This window comes from Nicotiana tabacum, chromosome 7 (assembly GCF_000715075.1).
Source record: "Nicotiana tabacum cultivar K326 chromosome 7, ASM71507v2, whole genome shotgun sequence".
Lineage (NCBI taxonomy): Eukaryota > Viridiplantae > Streptophyta > Magnoliopsida > Solanales > Solanaceae > Nicotiana > Nicotiana tabacum.
In genome coordinates this window covers 146,409,612-146,430,864 of record NC_134086.1, presented here as the reverse complement: position 1 = coordinate 146,430,864, position 21,253 = coordinate 146,409,612, and the positions used below count along the sequence as shown (strand labels likewise).

General features: G+C 37.1%; 3 protein-coding genes across 3 annotated transcripts; 1 reads left to right on the top strand and 2 right to left on the bottom strand.

Moving 5' to 3' along the window:
- The first annotated feature begins 230 nt into the window (after nt 1–230).
- LOC107813826 (uncharacterized) lies at nt 231–4,357 on the top strand. Its single transcript, XM_016639133.2, has 3 exons — nt 231–1,104; nt 2,159–2,729; nt 3,997–4,357. The coding sequence occupies exons 1-3, from the start codon at nt 437–439 to the stop codon at nt 4,141–4,143; spliced, it is 1,386 nt and encodes a 461-aa protein (XP_016494619.1). The 5' UTR covers nt 231–436; the 3' UTR covers nt 4,144–4,357.
- Nucleotides 4,358–4,661: 304 nt separating this feature from the next.
- Nucleotides 4,662–6,548, bottom strand: LOC107813823 (RING-H2 finger protein ATL22-like). The gene is made up of 2 exons (XM_016639129.2): nt 6,033–6,548; nt 4,662–5,669 (listed from the first exon to the last, which is right to left on the bottom strand). The coding sequence occupies exons 1-2, from the start codon at nt 6,532–6,534 to the stop codon at nt 5,248–5,250; spliced, it is 924 nt and encodes a 307-aa protein (XP_016494615.2). The 5' UTR covers nt 6,535–6,548; the 3' UTR covers nt 4,662–5,247.
- Nucleotides 6,549–12,042: 5,494 nt separating this feature from the next.
- Nucleotides 12,043–12,495, bottom strand: LOC107813825 (RING-H2 finger protein ATL20-like). Its single transcript, XM_016639131.2, has one exon. It carries the CDS (start codon nt 12,493–12,495, stop codon nt 12,043–12,045), a length of 453 nt encoding a protein of 150 aa, XP_016494617.1.
- Between the last annotated feature and the right edge of the window lie 8,758 nt (nt 12,496–21,253).

The window sequence follows — 21,253 nt, the reverse complement described above, 5'->3', positions numbered from 1 at the left end:
CCCTGATTCACGCCCATTTTTGTTACTGTATTCATGAATACAATAGCTTAAATACATCTAATACATCTTATAATAACAAAAAACGTATCTACAATTCGTAATATAGCAAATGGTATCTATAAATAACTAATTACCACTAAAAGACAGTGATTTATAAAAATTTCTCAATTTAGTACATTGGATGATACTTGGGCTTGTATAAAGGCCCGAACTTTGATGTACACTAATAAGAACCGACCCGGCTTGAAGTTATCCATAGTTTTTCTTCTTTATTTTTTTGCCGGAAGTTATAACGAATTCGAGCTCTTCTATATATATTGTCCAAATTGCGATAATTGGAATTCTTTTTCCTCAATCCCAATCGCCCATCGGTTTAAAGCACGTTCCGGCGAACAAGCACAAAAGGGAAACTACCGATCAATCAATTAAACCGGCGATGGAGATGAAGGAAGGGTCTGTAATTCATCAAGTCCTCGTTAAACTTCTCGATGGGAAGCACAAAACCCTAAATTTCAGTACCTCATCCATCTCGACCCTAACCCTAAAGCAGAAAATCCAAGCCCTAACTTCAATCCCTTGTCACCTTCAGCTCCTACTCCTTTCCAATTCATTCTACCCCCTACATGACGACCTCCAAACTCTAAATCTCTCAAACAGGTCTAATTTTCCGGTGGTGGTGAATTTGTTGGTGCGGCTGAGGGGCGGTAAAGGAGGATTCGGGTCATTGCTGAGAGGAGCGGCGACGAAGGCAGGGCAGAAGAAGACAAATAATTTCGACGCTTGCAGGGACATGAGTGGACGAAGGCTAAGGCATGTGAATGCGGAGAAGAAGCTGGAAGAGTGGAGGGCTGAAGCGGAGGAGAGGAAGTTGGAGAAGATGGCGGAGGAGTTCCTTAAGAAGAATGCCAAAGAAGCGGCAAAAAAGGGTAATAAGAGTGGAGATAGTAACACGGATAAGTATGTGCAGAAGTATAGGGATGATTCTGCTAAGTGTATGGAGGAAGTAGAGAGATCTGTTAGGGAATCGCTTAAGGGGTTTGTGTCATCTAAAAGAAAAGGTGCTGCTGAGCTCAATGAATCTGATCCCAAGAAGCTCAAGATATGGTAAGGCCTGTCACTTTTCACTTGTCGCATTCTTTTTTGAACCATTTTGTTCAAGAATAATTTTTTTGCTCGAAAGACTAAATATTTAGTATTGGAATGAAACCAGAGTGGATATTGAGGATTAGTAGCTGATGCCAACTACTTTGTGATTATAGGTTTAGCTTTAGTGTTGTTTTGAATTGAGTTGCTATTTGGAAAGCCAATATCTTGGGTTGAACAGCTGATAATCATCTCTATTTTCTCAGTTGGTGAAATGTATTTCAGTTTAATTTGAATGTGAGAACATGAACACGTGCTTTGAGTTTTTCAAAATGAAGTATTTTTAAAAGGTAATACTCTTATGTTTAGTATGTTTTCGACTGGTTTTGTATAGTTCTCCCCTTTTATAGAGTTGTATTACCTCAAGGACACCTTCGACAGCCATTGAAACTTGGTCAAGAAGTGGAACCCATTAGATGTTGCGCAATCAGGGACAGGGAAGGGTAATGATTCATTCTTAAGATCAGCATTCTAAGACCAAATAATCTGACAGAAAAAGGAGGGAAAGCATTGTTTTCCTGGTTTTCCTGGTTTTCCTGTTTCTTTCTTTTTATTTGTTTATTTACTTATTTGGATAAACGATGCTGGTTCTCTATAGTTGGACCATAAGAATCCTTAGCTAGAATGGGTTTGTGAATTTTTTCTCTATAGTTGGACCATAAGAATCCTTAGCTAGAATGGGTTTGTGAATTTTCTATCTCTAATTTCTCTTCTACCTAATCTTTGTCTATTCAGTTTGTTCTTAAAAAGTGGTGAGTTTGAGTAATCAGTGTTCTGTATAATGATATATTTATAAACACTCATAATTTTACGTGTTACCTGCCTGGTAGAAAACACATTAATTTATAAAATGGAAACATCAGATTATTGAATGCTAGTTGTAGAGAATCACGCTTTTTCATGATGATTTTCCGCTTTTTATACACATTTTGTATGCGGAAATTTCCCGTTTTATTTAGTAAAATTAGTACCTTGTAAAAGGGAATAATAACTTAAAGCTTGTGATTTTTGGTAGGTTGGGTAAGAGGATAATGGGTGACAGTGATAGCGAGGATCTAGATGATGATGACAGTGAGGAAGACGAGGAAGAGAATGACAAATCCATTGTCATCGATAATGGGAATAATTCAGACTCCAATGGAGAAGCAGAGGGAAGTTTGGATTCTGTGACTGGCAGGAAAGTTGATGGTGTTACATCTGAGAGCGGCTCCGAGGAAGAAAAGGATACTCTGAAGAATCTTGAATTTGGTAATGATGTCAACGTAGTTTCAGTTCAGCATGAAGGTGAAAGTCCCTCCACACTCACTCCAGACAATCAAGAAAAACCTGGACAGAATTGTGTTGCCTCTATTGTTGGTACTGATATTGCATCTGCAACTGAAAGTATTCAAACAGGAAAGGAAGTTTCTGGTAGTTCTGAGCCAATTGTAGTGGAAGCTAGCTCTGGTGAGAAAGAAAATGATGTTGCTGAAGCCAGCGGTAGTTTAAGCCCTAAACCAGTTCCTCTGGAAGATGCAACCTCAAAGGATTCAGACTTGAACAAGCCTTTCAATTTTGAGGAATTTAGTTCAGCATCAGAACTGGAGGTATGTATGCAGATTCTCTGATATTGTTATGATATAGTAGACATCATATGATTCCATTGCGTAGAACATGTGTGTGGTTCATCTGTCATTACATACATATCCTTTAGGCTGTCCCCTGCTTGCTACCAATTTGTTCTTAAACTAGCTGGTTTTTTATCACATTGAAAATAACATAGAGCTTGAGCTTCTCTTATTTGTGGACGTCCTATGGGTGACCCGCTCTCTGTTTTAGATAGCTAAAAATTCTCTAATGACCGCACAGTGTGGGTAACTGTTTACTTGTTTACATTAGCCTAGCTGAAGGGAGTAATACATAGGCTTGAGTCGCAAACCTTTTATATCCTACTGGCTGGCGCTGCAGGCCAACTTGAGACAATTGAGATAGAAATCTTTGAGAGAGTTTCTAAACATCTCATTTGTCATGGTTCACTCTCTTTGCTATTACCTTTTAGATGTTAGCTGAATCAGTCACATTGCTCTTCAGTGACATAATATACTTTTTTAGGACTCAATTGGTTGTTAAAAAGGTTGGCGGAAAATGTGTTCCTGAGAAAATTGCAGTAAAATCAGAAAAAGAGAAGGGAAGTCATTCTCTAGAATTCTTTGTTTGAAAGGAAATGAGTGTTAAATGATAAGAAGACCATTTTCACTTACCACAAAAAACAAAAACAAAAAAGGCGGGACTATTTTCCTTTTCTCTCATTTGCAGGAGTTTGAAGGAAATCTTACGTGGGGGAATGTTTTAAGCGCTTTTCTAACAACTTTATTTCTATCAAAATGAATAAACATTTGTAACAATTAACTTCCGGTTCTTTGCTGTTGCTTTCCGCCCAATTGAATGCTACCTATGTGCCTTATTGCAAGTAAGTTTGTGTTTTAAGGGGAATAAGGTTTTGCGAATGTTGGGCGTCTGTTGTTTTGGGCAACTCCTGTGTTAAGGCATTGCTTGGTTTCTTACTTTCTGCCGTGAGTCTTTACTTAGACAAGAGGATGGAGGTGTCTGACACTAAGCATTTCCTATCAGTCTGACCTGAAGAGTGCAAGGGTTATATGTTGTTTGACATGAATGCAATTGGGATATAATTAGTTGCTATATTAATGGAAAGTGTATCGTGATTTTGGTCATTGGAGATATTCTATTATCTGTATGGTTGCCTCATCACCAGTGATGCTTGTCTTGTTGTTAATTGTAGATGTGGCAGTCATGTCGCTCTGATTTACGGTTTTATTGTACCTTATAATGTTTTTTGATTTGGTTTTATGTTAGGCCCTCGGTATGGAGAGGTTAAAATCAGAACTTCAAGTGCGTGGGTTGAAGTGTGGGGGCACTCTGCAAGAACGTGCAGCCAGGCTTTTCCTACTCAAAACCACACCTTTGGAGATGCTTCCAAAGAAGTTGCTCGCTAAGAAATAATTGTGTGCTCGTTTGTTTTGCTTTTGAGAAGCTGGTTGTAACTTGTAAACCCAGATGTTTAAGTAAAGTGTCAGCTTTTTCTCTGTTCGACGTGCCATGTAGAATTGTAGATATGAGTGTATTTTACTGGGTTCCAGAACATGTTCCGAGCACGATGAATAGTAGTTCGCATTTTCAGAATTATAAAAGGCTACTAATGTTGATTTTGTCTCGATATATGTGAATTCAGTGCCGTATATGCATGACTGCATGATTCGTTTTTACTAATACCAGAAGCTAACTAGTACTGGTTTTTAAAACGGCTACTACATTAAGAATCATGATAAGTTACGGTCTCCTATTGATAGTCTCTGGTTACATTCACAATTTTGTTTGTCCATCTTTAGAAAAGCTTTTTTTCCTCTAGTTTTCCAAATCGTTTGGAAGTGGAAGTAAACCAAAAACTCTGAAATAGAAATTAAAAGGATAGAATCAACCTAGGTAAATGCAATCATTGTGATAAGATGTAGGCAGGCAAGTTAGTTACATCAATTTCACACTTGTCCATAGCTCTCATACAATTCATTAAAGTGGTAGTTAATATTGAAGTTATAGAGTTGCTAAGGGACTCAATATTGGAGAAGCAGCTCTTCACTAGCTCCTGAGGACACCTAAGAAATGTGTAGATTTGATAGTTTAAAGCTTGAAATGGAGAAGAGAAGTTGCTGAAGTTTAAAAACCTTCTTGGAAATCAATTTGGAGCATCATATAGTTGTAATCTTGAAGTGGTTGATTTCGCGCACAGAAAACTCCCCTGAATCAGGGAGATGAAGAGCTGTTGCCGTGCTACACCAAAATCACAATAAAAGAAGTATACATTAATGCACCTCAAATCCAAATAAATTGGGGTTGGTTGTAGTAACTTATATTCAATTTTCTTAACTGTTCATCACAGTTTGACTATTGTTACGTTGATCGGATTAGAGAGAAAAGTTCACAACTTGGAGCGGACGTGGACGCAGGATTTGGGCTCAATAGTTCAGAGTAACTACTATATATATACACACATACACATATATAAGATTCGAGCTGAAAGCACTGAAGCTAAAGTAGAAGAGCACAAGATCACGAATGAAGAGAATTTCTGCAAACAGGGCAAGTGCTATTCATTTTCAACCATTTATCAACACATTCAGCATGGAAGCAATGTTCACATTCAGGTATGCATCTCAGTGCTTCCCCAGCACTGTACTCAGCTAAGCATATTGAGCAAGTTATAGCATTAATTCCCGGAAGGCGTCGGCTTTCTCCAAAAACCACTTTCGGGTAGGACTGAATCGTGGAGTCATCAAGCCCTGCTATCACAATCATTGGCATTGGTGCTAACCTTGCCATAGCGGCTGCAGCAGCAGCGGCCGTGACATGGCGGTGATGGCTTAATTCGAGAAAAATTCGACATGTTACGCAGATTAAACAGAGGAGGGATGGTAGAATGAGGGACACACCCACGAAAATGATCAAGATTGCTTCTTGACGTGAAGTCCTATCTGTCAATTCATGAAAATGATTATATATCCCAACGTAAAATCAATAATTAGCTATCACATAACTTTATGCCAATTACATATATAAAATTTGTTATATGCATGTGTGAAAAAGCATAATAGTTGAAGCACAAACGTTAGCCTAAACCTTACGACTTTTCATCTAATTAACATTTCGTCTACGCAAATGCGTTAGTGTGATAGCTACACAAGACACACCAAAACATTTAGCTATCCACTTCTTGCAATATTAAAATAGTTACATAATTAGATCACTTAAAAGGTAATTGAAGGTAATTTTGTATAATTCATTGATTAGCGAGTTGAAAGAAATAGTAACATGTTATAAAAAGTCAAAAGCTTCACCTGTTCTTGGGACATTGGGATGAGTGGTTTCTCCACTTTTTGTCACGTTACTATCTCTATATTTGTCAAGATGAACATCCCATGATAGTCTAATATCTCCACGAAAACCAGATAACAGGAAGAAGGTGTAGTTCTGATGAGAAGACGAAATCGGAGAAGAAGAAAGGAGAGAATATAGGAGCTTTCTTGGAAGACAATTAGAGGGACGTTGGAGTTTTAGTTCTTTAGTGGAGTAGTTGATTTCTAGTACAAGAAAATCTCCTGAAAAGGGAATATTGAGTAGTGCATTGCCTTGATCAGTACACCATAGGGATAGGGAAAAGCAATTATTATAACCTGGATTTTGATCTTGATGATTTTGGGATTGTAGTTGGAAAGGGTATTTAATGGTGAGATTCCCACAAATGGAAACGTTTGAAGAGAAATATGTTGTAGAACTACTAAGGGCAAAATGATGGAGAAAAAGAAAGAAGAAGAGACTCACAGTGCCCATAGGTCTCATCTATGAAGATTTTGACTTTTTGGTGAAGAGAGAGCAATTAAGTTCACTAGTGATTTAACATAGTTCACCCTCCATTCACTTTTACTTATCCACGTGGACTTTGCACACCCCTAAAAAATAATAAATGAAGTGCATAATTTACCATGACACCTATATTAATTGATGCTTATTTTTTAAATGAATTTGAGAAAATGATTTTAAATGAGTAATTAATACTGTGGGTATGGAAAAAAAAATTGTCCTTGATATGATAAAAGTGAAAATATATATTTAGAATAGGTGCCTTGATGCGATCACGTAAGTTCCTCAAGTGATGCATCGCGAACGCGCGGGCTAAGCCGCGTTCGCGTAGAGTTAAGTGGACGAAAGCTGGGGTCACGCGTTTGTTCATCGCGATCGCGGTCCGCGATCGCGTAAGAGTGAGAGGCAGAACATCGCGTTCGCGTGGTGTCTAACGCGTTCGCATAGGGTAAAGTCAGGAGTCAGCAAAGTTGTTCTTCGCAATTGCGATGGTATTTCCGCGATCGCGATTAAGAAAATAACTGGGCATAATTTTAAATGTTCAAAACGAGGGTTTGAGTTCATAATTCTAAAATTCAATAGAGAGCTCGGTTGAAGGCGATTTTTTAGGGGATTTTCATAGAAGGGAATGGGCCTTCTAGTTTTGTGACACCCCGATGTCGGGTTTTTCTTCCGCACTTTGTTATTCTGACTTATATTATGAAGTTTTATTAATTAATAGCTTAAAGACATCTTCATTTCGGATTATCGGGTTGCTTGGTAAAAGAGTCGGCTTGCCTAGTTCTACGTTAGACGTCATTACGACATGGTAAATTTGGGTCGTGACAAGTAGAATATCGAACAAGTAAAAGTGAACAAATGAAGTATATCTCAACAAAAAAAATAAGTATATCTAAAAAAACCATAGTGTATCTGTCTAACGTATTATGCTTGGTCTTCTCATGGGTCATTAGGGAGAATCAAGAAAGATAAAATTCTTGTTTATCGAAACTTACGTGCAAAGCATGAAGTGAAAAGACATGTCTCGTATAAGTGAATTTTTTTTTGCCCCTTCAGCTACAAGTAAGTATGAAACTATGCAAGAAAAAGAAAGAATCAAGCTTATCATTTTGCAGAAGAGGAGAAGACTTTTGGCAATTTATTGTTTAAAGTAGGAAAATCAACTAAGAGTATATAATTTGAAGAAATGCAAGGGTCACTGTCCCTTGAGCTTCAAGAAAAAACTATACATTATCAAACTTAGCGAAGAATATTAAAAGGAACAAAAAGACACTCCTAAAACCTGGCCTGATACATAATACATTGAGGGAGTCAGACGGGAAATTAATTATTTCCAGCTTGAAAATGACTAATACAATTGATTATTCTTTCTTTTTCATAGTTAACAAATTGGAAAGGTTCAACTCAATAATAATAAAGAAACAGGTTACTGAGATGTGAACTCGCAAGCTAAACATTATTGTCTATAGGGACTGTACATATTAATATGTTGCGGAATATCGTGGGTTAACTAGCACACAATCACACACAAAACAAATAGAGAAGAAAAATCAACACAAGGATTTAACGAGGTTCGGCCAAGCCTAATCCTCGGGGCAAAAGCAAAGAGAGTTTTTCACTATGAATGAGAAGAAAAGCACAATACAATCTGTAGAATCCCCAACTACAACCCCTATATATAAATCCCAAAAGGTCCCAAACATATATGAGAAATGTTTCCAAATTTGACAAGGACTATAGGTTTTTCTTTCCCAAATCTATTAGGACAATGAGTTTTCCTAAACCTATAGGGACTGTGGGTTTCGTAAAAATACAAGGAAATAATTCAAGCCACAAATAACAAATCTTCCCCTTGGCTTGAATTCTCTTCATCAACAGGAACAACGTCTCTCTACCTTGCCCTCAGCCCTCGCAAGGGCTCTATCCATTTTCGCATACATCAACCAAGTCTAGGCAACACCTAAACTTGTTAAGAGACTCAATCTCTTTAGCCATAGCACTAATCCGTCAATTTGGTTCTATACTCGGAATAGCTTCTAGATAGCTATAATACTCAAACGCATCAACGGTCTCTGCAACCGCCAAAGCAAATCCCACTGGATTCGTATATCCAAGAAGATTCCCATCAACTACGTTTGCAAACCTTTGCAGTCGGTTGATCACTCTCTTCTCTATACCTGTTGCAATGCTATAGGGTTGTTGCGCAGGTACATCAACATTATCGTCTTGATCAATATTTTGCACCTCCTCCACTTCCTCTACTTTAGAACTACTGGGCTGAGCTAGTGGAGATTCAATTTCTAGCTCTATGTGGTCACTGACACCACGATCTGTTTCTGCTATTGCCTTCTCCCTCTGACTATCCAGTGAGGCAAATTCATTGAATGTTACATCCCTACTAATAATTAGTCCTGGAGTCTTTTGATATGTGCACCACAACTTATAACCTTTCACTCCAATTGCATACCCTAGAAATATGCACTTCTTTACCCTCAGCTCAAGTTTTCCATCCCTCACATGAGCATAAGTAGGACAACCAAATATTCTTAAATTTGAATAATCAGCAGGCGAACCGGACCATACCTCAAAAGGAGTTTTGAACTCAATAGCTGTGGATGGAGATCTATTGACCAAATAACAAGTTGTATTGATTGCTTCAGCCCAAAAATCTTTGCTAACACATGAGTGTGAAATCATGTTTCGTGCCCTATTACAAAGCGTTCTATTCATACGTTCTGCAATATCATTTTGTTGTGGTGTTCCGACACAAGCGCGGTGTCTCACTATGCCCTCCATGCTGCAGAAATTATCGAACTCAAAATTGCAAAATTCCAACCCAGTGTTAGTTCGAAGACGTTTAACTTTTCTTTCTATCTGCCTCTCAACCATCGTCTTCCATTTAACAAATGTCGAAAATGCGTCATCTTTTGTTTTCAGAAAATACACTCACACCATCCTTGAGTAATCATCAATCAAAGTCATAAAATACCTGGCACTACTCTTGGAGGGAACTCTGTTTGGACCCCACAAGTCAGAGTGTATATAATCTAACTTGTCTCTGGTCTTGTGCTAGGCCTTCTTGATGAACTTTACCCTTGTCTGTTTACCAAACACACAATGTTCACAATAATTCAAAACTTGATTTTTGTACCCATTCAGCAAATTCTGCTTACTCAACAAAGACAATCCATTATCACTCATATGACCAAGTCACAAGTGCCACAACTGAGACTGATTCAGATCACTTTTTTCAGAAGCTACAACAATTTCCCCTTCAACTACACTGGCCTGAAGATGATACAATTTAGAATGTAGTTTACCATTCATAAGTACCATGGAGCCTTTACACACTTTAAGTATTCCATTCTCGGAGTGAAATTTATACCCTTGATCATCCAAAGTCGAAAGAGAAATCAAATTTCTCTTTATCCGAGGAACATGCCAACACTCAATGTTTCTGATAATTCCGTCGAACATTCTCAATTTGATGTTACCAACCCCCTCTACTGGTAATGGATTATCATCTCCCATATAGACAGTCCCACTCATTTGTTTGTAAGTTGCAAACCAATTCTTGTGTGGATACATGTGGAATGTAGCACCGGAATCAAGAACCCAAGAATTTTGCCCATGACTGAAACTCATAGCACAAACTTCCACTACATAATCACTATCATCAGAATTATTGCTAGTGTCAACAATATTTGCCGAATTATCTATTTTCTGCTTCCCTCTTTTCTCCTTCAGCTTAGGACAATCTCTCTTGTAGTGACCTTCTCCCAGCACTCATAACAGTTTTGCTTCCTTGCTCTAGACTTTGATCTGGCGGTTGACTTTTTCCTGTTAAAGTCCTTTTGTTGTGTTCTTCCTCTAATTACAAGACCCTCGCCCTCAATTCTGTTGTCTGGAAAGCTCTTTTTCAACTCTTTAGATTTTAGTGCATTACTAATATCTTCTAGTGAAATGCTATCTTTCCCATATAGCAGTGTATCGACAAAAGTATCATAAGACTGTGGTAAAAAACATAATACAATCAAGGCCTGATCCTCACTCTCAATTTTGATACCCACATTCTTCAGGTCTATTATAATTGAATTAAATTCATCAAGGTTTTAACAGGTGTACTTTCGCTCATACGGAGATTGTATAACCTCTTTTTCAGGTAGAGGCGGTTTGTCAGCGATTTCTTAGAATACAGATCTTCTAGCTTCTTCCATGCCGTTGTTCCAGAAGTTTCTTCAGCAATTTCCCGAAGAACGCTATCTGTAACGCTCATGAAGATCGCACTCAAAGCCCTCTCCTTTAGGTCTTCCTTCTTTGTCTCTTTCATATCTTCAGGAAAATCCTCATCAATTGGTTTCCATAATCCTTGTAACACCAGGGACGATTTCATCCTAATTTTCCATAGACTGAAACTAGAACCTCCGTCAAATTTCTCTACTTCGTACTTTGTTGAAGATGATGAAGACATCTTAACCCTAAATTATGTGTAGAAACCCGAACCTTGCTCTAATACCAATTGTTCCGGAATATCGTGGGTTAACTAGCACACAATCACACACAAAGCAAATAGAGAAGAAAAATCAACACAAGGATTTAACGAGGTTCGGTCAAGCCTAATCCTCGGGGCAAAAGCAAAGAGAATTTTCCACTATGAATGAGAAGAAAAGCACAATACAATCTGTAGAATCCCCAACTACAACCCCTATATATAGATCCCAAAATGTCCCAAACATATATGAGAAAGGTTTTCCAATTTGACAAGGACTATAGGTTTTCTTTTTCCAAATCTGAGTTTTCCTAAACCTATAGGGACTATGAATTTCCTAAAAATACAAGAAAATAATTCAAAGCCACAAATAACATAATATTTGATTAATGTTGAAGAAATTAAAGCTAATAGAAGCATATGGATCACTGATTAACATGTGCTTGACAATATGATCCAACTATTAATGTTGGGTTTGCACTTGGAACTCTGGCGCTTGCTAAAATTTGATTATTTCGATCCTAACACATAATATTCACGGGTAGCAAAACAAGACGCGGTTAAGGCATTTAAGAATTTAGTCCAAATATAATCCAATTAATATAAGTAATATGTCCCTTTTTATATCAAGGACTATATTTACTTGTTAACTTGTGTATTTTTTTTCGCTTTTTTCTACTTCTCATCTACTTGATGTGCATTTGCCAAAGATCAAAACTGATTTTGTTCACAACTACTGTGGTAAAAAAGTTTACTAATCAATTGCAGAGACACCTTGAACCTAGAGTATCACTCGTCACAACTTTGTCGGAAATTTTAACTAAAATTATTCTATCTTCTTAAACAAAAACACTCCAATATGTATACAATAGACGATACTATTGAAAATAAAAAAGATAAACATCAATTTGGAACAGAAGATAAGCTTTAGAATTCCACTGATCCAAGTTTATGTACAAGGCAAATAATGACAATAAAGTTGGATATAAAAGAAAACGCTACAAATTGGGGACGAGGTTATCATTATGCAATTTGGAGAAGAGGAGAGACTTTCGACAAACAGGGCAAGTAGTATTGATCTTCAACCACTTATCAACACAATCAAGATGGAAGCAATGTTGGCATTCAGGCATACACTTTGCTATTTCTCCTGCTAAGTATTCAGCCAAACATATTGGGCAACTTGATTCGTTCTTACAAGCCGGAACAAGTCGCCGGTTTTCACCAATAACTATTTTTGTGTATGACTGAATCGTAAACTCATCAAGACCGGTGCCGGTGCCGGATTCCGCCGCTGACTCGGTGGTCCCGCCGCTGCTGGTTTGTCGATGTTGCCGGTGAATGCCTTCAGCGCGAAAACGAAATACTATACAGAGTACTAACAATATGGTTGGTACAACAAGACATAGCGTAACTATTAGAACGAAGATGATTAATTGATGAGTTGCCATTGATTCTGGAATATTCAACTGAATCGCATCCTTATATATATTACCAGCCAGATCATCAATATACCATGTATTAAGTCAACTAGTTATGATCGAGTACTAGTTAAAAGTTTTTTGTTCAATAATGTGCAATGCTCGCTATATTATATCATCCAGTTGAGATTCTTTTATTGTTGTGTGACGCTTATTGTAATAGATAAAATAAATTGGAAAGTCACTGTTACCCCTGCCACACTTTTTTTTCTTTTAATTTGATGGGACGATTTAACTACAGTTAATCAGTTTTATGCAAAATTGGGACGAGAGTTTAAAACTGAAAGAATTACGTTTTTAATGGGGCATTTGCATCTATACCCGTTTTTTGTGTCATGTTTTAATTTGTGTCCGCTTTGCAAAAAAAATTGCAAGTGTACCCGCTTTTTCGCATAACTTCAGCAAACGGGGCTGAAGTAGCAAAGACAATCACGCAAAACTTCAGCATTCTAGTAGCCGGGCCTGAATTTCAGCTCTAGACCTGAAGTTTTTGTTTTGTAACTAGCGAACTTCAGCTGTAGAGCTGAAGTTTTTGTTTTTATAACTGGCGAAAGTTTTTATTTGTAACGGGCAAACTTCAGCTCTAGAGCAGAAGTTTTTGTTTTGTAACTATCGAACTTCAGCTGCGGAAGTTTTCTATTTTTGGGGAGGAAGATTAACCTTTCAAATTCCATATTCTAAGTATGGAGATGGCTTCATTAATTTATTCTAGATCAGCAGTGTTTAATTTTCTTAAACGCTCAGAGTTAGCAGCCAACCTCAGTTGGAAAGACCTTTATCTCCACTCTTGGTTTATACAATTTCTGATATGAAGAAATTGATATGACATGAGCATTGATATCATATATATGGTTGTATTTATCAGCTTCTGCAACAATAAGTTCTAAAAACAGCTGGTTATATTAGCTATGATGTGTGAAGGACAAGTTGCTGCGGCAATGTTTGTTTTTTCAGTTCTAATGATTTTGTTAGAAATCTTTGGAATAAAGATTAAAAACTAGCTATGGCGGAATACAGAGATCTAAGAATTTGGAATAGCTAGTTCAATAGAGGAAGCTTAATTATGATGGCTATGGCGTCATTTCTTTTTGTAGAGGAGAGAACAAGATGATAAATACAACCATAGTGTTGTACGGTGGGCCGGGCTGGGACCGAGACCGGGACCGGGCCCGCGGTCCTAACGGGCTAAACGGGCCTGGTGGGCCGGTCCTGGTGGGCCGGTCCTTAATGGTGCAAAAAGCCCGTGGCGGGCCGGGTATGGTAAAAAAGCCCACGAGCCCGGGACCGCTAAGCCCCGGACCGGCTGGCGGGCCTGGGCCGGTCTTACCGGGCCTAACGGGCCTGATGGGCTACTTTTTTTAAAAAAAAAAAATTAGAAAAAAATAGCAACTTCCAAAAATTAAAATTATAGTTGTTGGGCTGCAATTATGACCGTTTGGAAGTTTAAAAAATAGCATAACATACAATATATACACATAACATACAATATATACTACAAGAAAATATATAAGAGAATATATATACATAACATACAATATATACTACAAGAAAATATATAAGGGAATATATATACATAACATACAATATATACTATAAGAAAATATATAAGGTAATGTATATACATAACATACAATATATACTACAAGAAAATATATAAGGTAATGTATATACATAACATACAATATATACTACAAGAAAATATATAAGGGAATATATATACATAGCATACAATATATACTACAAGAAAATATATAAGGTAGTGTATATACATAACATACAATATATACTACAAGAAAATATATAAGGGGATATATATACACAACATACAATATATACTACAAGAAAATATATAAGGGAATATATATACACAACATACAATATATACTACAAGAAAATATATAAGGTAATGTATATACATAACATATAATATATACTACAAGAAAATATATAAGGCTAGAGAGTTGGAGACATGCTCTTGAGTCTAAAGGTTTCAAGTTGAGCAGGACGAAGACGGAATACCTCGAGTGCAAATTTGGAGTTGAGCCGACGGAAGCGGGAGTTGAAGTGAGGCTTGACTCTCACGTCATTCCCAAGAGGGGTAGTTTCAAGTACCTTGGATCGGTTATTCAGGGGATCGGGGAGATTGACGAGGATGTCACACACCGTATAGGGGTGGGGTGGATGAAGTGGAGGTTAGCGTCGGGAGTCTTGTGTGACAAGAAAGTGTCACCGTTACTAAAAGGTAAGTTTTATAGAGCAGTGGTTTGGCCTGCCATGTTATATGGAACTGAATGTTGGCCGGTAAAGAACTCACACATCCAGAAGATGAAAGTAGTAGAGATGAGGATGTTGACGTGGATGTGCGGGCATACAAGGATGGAGAAGAATAGGAATGAAGATATTCGAGAGAAGGTGGGCGTGGTCCCCATGGAGGACAAGATGCGGGAAGTAAGACTCAGATGGTTCGGGCACATTCAGAGGAGGAGCATTGATGCACCGGTGAGGAGGTGTGAGCGACTGGTTGTAGTAGGCACGCGGAGAGGTAGAGGACGACCTAAGAAGTATTGGGGAGAGGTGATCAGACAAGACATGGCGCGACTTAGGATTACTGAGGACATGGCCCTTGACAGGGAATTATGGAGGTCGAGCATTAAGGTTGTAGGTTAGGGGAGAGTTGTGAATATTTCTACATTACAATAGAGTGAGACTAGCCAGTTAGGAGTTAGACTAAGAATGTCATTGGTCGTCTATTGATGCAGGGCTTTACCTGCTAGTTTTACTATACCAGCCATCTATTTCGTATTTCATATTCTGTATTTCATATCTCTTATATTGTTGTTATTTTAATATGCATTTTTATGATACTAATATATCGGCTCCTGTTGCTTTTTTTAGCTGAGGGTCTCCTGGAAACAGCCTCTCTACCCTTCGGAGTAGGGGTAAGGTCTGCGTACATATTACCCTCCCCAGACCCCACTTGTGGGATTATACTGGGTCGTTGTTGTTATTGTTGTTGTTGTTGTATATACATAACATATAATATATACTACAAGAAAATATATAAGGTAATATATATACATAGCATACAATATATACTACAAGAAAATATATAAGGTAATGTATATACATAACATACAATATATACTACAAGAAAATATATAAGGTAATATATATACATAACATACAATATATACTACAAGAAAATATATAAGGTAATATATATACATAACATACAATATATACTACAAGAAAATATATAAGGTAATATATATACATAACATACAATATATACTACAAGAAAATATATAAGGTAATATATATACATAACATACAATATATACTACAAGAAAATATATAAGGTAATATATATACATAACATATATATATATATATATATATATATATATATATATACACACACACACACAATATATACTTACATATATACTACAAGAAAATTTATAAGATACAATGTAGATTATGGTGTACCTTGTACTTTGGCATATCTTCTTTTAATTTTTTCCCCTTTTAATGGTGGTATTAATACTTTGTTGTGCTCATTCCATTGGGGGAGGAAGACTAAGATATTTCTTATAGTATTCCATGGTGTTGTGCTCATTCCATGGTGGTATTGTGTTGATGGTATTTATCCACAAATTCGTCTTTAAGATATTTCAACAATTTGTGTTATTTTAAAATTATTAGACGTATTTATGCTTCATGTTGTACTTTCTTATTAATTTATTACGCATGGCAATTTAGTTTTACTATTGTTTTGTTATTTTACTTTTTCGTCAAGCACTTTAATAATTTGATTTATACATACATATTACATATATATTATTTATATAGCCATGATATGCTTCTCTTAGTTTTTCTTTCATCCTTTGCTACTTGTGAAGCCCAGATTTGAATGCCAAAACCTCGCCGAAAAAATTCAACACCAGCAACCACCGAAAACTGTAATGTGGTGATGGACAGAAGGTATTTTCTGGTGTAAACTTGTATAGGTAGTTGTTTAACCAAAAAGTGGAATTTCGGTCAAAGCTTTAATTTAGAAAAACACGGGTTACTGATAATCAAAACGGAATAAAGGAAAGTAATTTTGCTAACAATAAGATGGACAGAAGAGAACAAAGTAAACTAGTATATTCAGATGATCTTTCGTGTCCTTACAAATGATCCATTCTCTCTTTTTTATAGTTATCTTAAAGATATACGTTTTGCCTTTGTCATAATAAGGCCATTATAGACAATTAAAGGCATTAAATGCTACATTACATAATCATTGTAATTTAATATAGATTCTCTAACGTTTTTAGTATTTACTGCTTATTAAATACTGTATTTGTACTCTCTTATGCTGTCAGATTTATTCTCCTTGATTTTTGGTTATAAATAGGTATGAGCGTTGAGTCTTTTGAATAACTGCTCGTGCCTCTACTTGTACCTTCTGCTCGTATCTATTGCAACTCGTGCCTCTTTGACAATCATCACTCTTTGACCAGCCTTTGTGTCATGACACGTCATCTTCCAATCACTTCAATATGTAAACTCGATTTTTCCAATACAAATAGTCCCACCACTTGCCATTTATTCATTAATTGAATATTTAGGAAGTGAATATTATTAAAGCGGGAATGTTGCCGCTATTAATGCTACGGTAAAATCGACGCTTCAATTGTCGCTTCCATTTAATGCTTATCACACGTGGCACCCTTTTATTGGCTTTGCAACTTTGCAGCACTTTTTAAGGTTTTTTACGGCTTCACTAATCACGAAGCGACAGTTCTCATTATGACCTTTCCATCATTGCTCATTTTCCTTTGACGGTTGCTTCCTAGTATAAACATAGTTTTCGTCTTTATCCTTATCACATAAAGTTCTCTAAATATTCGATTCCTGAATTTTTGTTTGCTTCTTCCTCATACTATCATGTCTTCACCAAACTCTAACCCTAGAAGAGTCCCCATAGTTGATAACTTTCCTCTTGCCCCTAGCAAGAGTAGAAGAGGAGGTAGACTTCATAATTTAGGGTCTTCTTCTATACGTGGTTCTTCTCTTCCTTCATCTAGTTCCAGTCCTTCCTTTAGAACAGAGATTCTTTCTCACAAAGATCTTCTTCTAGGGGTAAGGAACCCGCTGAACCTGTTCGTGAACCTACAGTAGAAGAAATAGTTCCTGCCGAACTATCTTTCTACAATGATAGGGAGTCCCTTAGGAATCAAGTATCCTCTTTAAATCGTGCTGATATCTATCCAACTCAGATCACAGAGGGTCTGATTTCTTTAGTTTGTAAAGACTGTCATTGGAGTCATGACTTCCCTATCATAATTCCCAACGCGAATCAAAGAATCACCTCTTATTTAATTGGATTTTCCTTTGTTTATACATACCCTTTCACATTAGGATTCAAACCTGCTATTGATCCTGTTATTCTCAAATTATGTCATTTTTTCGATGTTTGCTTAAGTCAAATTGGCCCTATAGTGTGGAAGGTTGTTGCCTGTTTGAGGCATTTGACTAACATGGTCGGTGTGCCTTTCACTTTTGGTCATTTAATTCACCTTTACACTCCCAGACTTTTTCACATGTGTTTTTACTTTAGTAGCAAGGAGCAAAAGAGTTATGGTTAGTCCAGAAGATGATAGAGACCGTGGCTGGTACGCCAGGTTTGTTGCTGCCCCCACTGTTGGTTTAGTGGGTGATAAAAATGTCCCCTTCCCCGAGAAGTGGAATTTTGCACGTGAGTTTTCTTTTTTAATAACTTTCTCGTACCTTTTTCTTCAATTTTGATGATCATTATTCTCATTTTCCTTTTCCTTTTCAGCAACCATGGGAATTGTTGAGAAAATTCTCAATTTCCGTGGTTAGGTAGGAAAGTTACTGAATACAGCCCCAATGGAGGGTGGATCTTGGAAGAATCTTTCCCAACGATTTGGTTGGAAAGTGAAAACTCATGGTAAGAGTTTTTTTATTTTTTATTTAACTCTTTATTGTTTTTCCCAGAACTTATTTTAATCCTTCTTTTTATCAGGATTTGTTGTTCGAGGGATTAGTGCGAGGCGGTCGTGGCTTCCCGTATTTCTTTGGAAAGAGCCCAAGAGATAATCTTGGGTTCTTCATCGAAAAGGAAAGCCGCTAGTGACCAAAATTCTGAAGAAGAGGAAGATAGGGGTTTCTTGGTAAAAAGGCCACGAGCTCGTAGGCTAATCATTTCTGATGATGAAGCATCCCCCTCGTTCTGTTCCTCTTACTGAGTTTATTAAAGCCCCAGTGATGATTCCTGATGATGAAGTCCTCGTTGCTGCTCATGATTCAGTTGAGAAACGTTTTAACCGCGGGTTTGGTAGTGAAAATTTAGGTCCGATTTCTGATGAAGCACCTCTTACTTCTTTTTCTACTCCCGTTCCTGTGATTCCTCATTTGCCGGTCATGGCTGTTACCGTTCCTCCCCAGGCTATTATGACTATTTCCGCAGTTCCTCCCTCGACTACTCCTCCTTCAACTGCTCCTTACACAGAAGTTGGTTCTTCGAGTAGGAGTGGTGCTATGAGGCGAGTTACCATTGAAGTTTCCGCTGAAGGTAACCTTTCAAGGAAATCAGGTCAAGCTGACATGTGGCTAAAGCCTTTGATTGGTCCAGTTGAGAGAGCTAAGCTTGATAGCCATAGTTCTGTGGTCTTGATGAATGATATAGTGCATGCTTCTTTAAAGGTATTCCTTTTTCAAGCTTTACTTTGTCATTTTTCTATCTTCAGGATTCTCATTTTTTCCCCTTTTTTTTAGGTCAATCTAATTGGCACAGAGATGATGAAAAGGTTTCCCTCTCAGAGCAATTAGTGCGTGACTACCAAGTGGAGGCGGATAATTGGAACGAACAGTGTGAAAGTCTTCAGATCGACATGAAAACTTTAGAAAAAAGTAAAAGTACCTTAGAGCAGCAGGTACGGGCTTTGACTTCAGAGTTAACAGTTGAAAAGGCTTCTTCAAATCAAGAAAGTAAGGAAAAGGCTCATCTGGAAACCTCTTTTTCCGAGCAATTATACCAAGGCAAGTGAAGAAATTAGAGAGTTGAGAGCTCTCTTGAGTGAAAAAGAAGCATATGCTGGTGAACTCGTGCAGAATTTAACTCAAACTCAAGAAGACCTCCGGGTATCTTCTGATAAGGTTTGCTCTTTAGAGACTTCCCACGCTTCTCTTCAAAGTTCATATGAATCTGACTTGGCTGAAAATGAAAAGTTAAGAAATGAAATTGCTGACTGGGAAATAGATTATGAGATCCTTAAAGATAAAACTGCCATTAAAGTGAGTTGGGCGTTTTTAAATTCTCGCCATGACACCCTCGTTGAAGTTAGCTAGGAGAATTTTAACTTGGAATATAAGTTAGCCAAGATCATAGAGACTATTGAGAAGACTCAGCAGAACCAAGATTTTTCTTCTCCCGTGGCTGAAGATTCTGAAAATGTTGAAGATAATATGGGTATCCCCACTCCTTCAAGTCAAGTTGAGCCCGCTGCTGCTGATGACCCTGCTTCAGTCCCTTCATTTTCTCAGTGAAAAGTTTATGTTGTTTGAATTCCTTTAATTTTTTTTCTTTTGGTGGTATGTGATTGTGACCCTTGGTCTTTTTAAGGGTTTGTTGAAAACGGTAAGTCCCTAGTCCTTTTATGGGGCACTTTGTATAAACAACTTTTGGTTTATGACTAAGTTCATACTTAGTCTAAACTTTTTAATAAGAAGTTTCCGTTGTTGTTTGAACTTCTGTTTTGTTTATTCTTGCCTTTATTTTTAAGGACTTACTGAATAACTTGCATTTTTATTCTTCAAAAATGCTTCTGTTAACTTCATGAATACTTGAATTAATCATGAATTTTATAAAAGATGGCCCTTTTATATTCGACACTTAATAAAGAAGACGTGTCAACTTTATAATAGTGTTAATGTACGATAAAAGAAATAGGAATATACATGTTTTTTGGAATAACTTAGAAAAGTTTTTATTTGAACTTTGTCAAGTTTTAAATAACACTTTACATGTATTTGAATTACTTCTATAACTTTCTCGCAACTGTTTCCCTTATAACATATTTCAAAAAAGAAAATGAATACAAGGTTTTTACTTATAACCCGTTTCAGTACATTGTCTTTACCCTAACTATGATAAGGTTTTTCTTTGGCCTTAGCTCGTGACTTTGCTCTCACTCAATGAGTAAACTTCTCAGGCTTGAACTTTGATTATTTCCCAATCTTCTTTGCCTTCTTTATACACATATATTATATAGTTCCCGAAGTGTTTGAGCGTTGAAGTATGAAGTCTCGAGCACTTGATTGTTCCTCTCATTTGGTCCTTTCCCTGAAAAGGAAAAACACACGGGACTCGGAGGTGCGATTATAGATGAAAACTGCTTAACCTGCCTGAATTTCTATCAGAATAGTTGTAACACTAGACTGAGAATTTTAATTTATTCCACGTGACTTGCAGGTCGTGATTCATCATTTAGTATGGGCTAGCTTTTTGCCTATCATCTAAAATCGTTAGTAAAATTTTAACAATTCAAAAATAAAATTTTAAAATATGGATACCTGACCGTGGGTATTCCTTAGAAATAGTATATCTTCAGGTGAACGATATTTCAGTGTGAAGGTAGTATCTTGCCATCTATCGTTTCCAGCTCGTATGCTCCTTTTCCTGCCATACCATGAATCTTGTAGGGTCCTTCCCAGG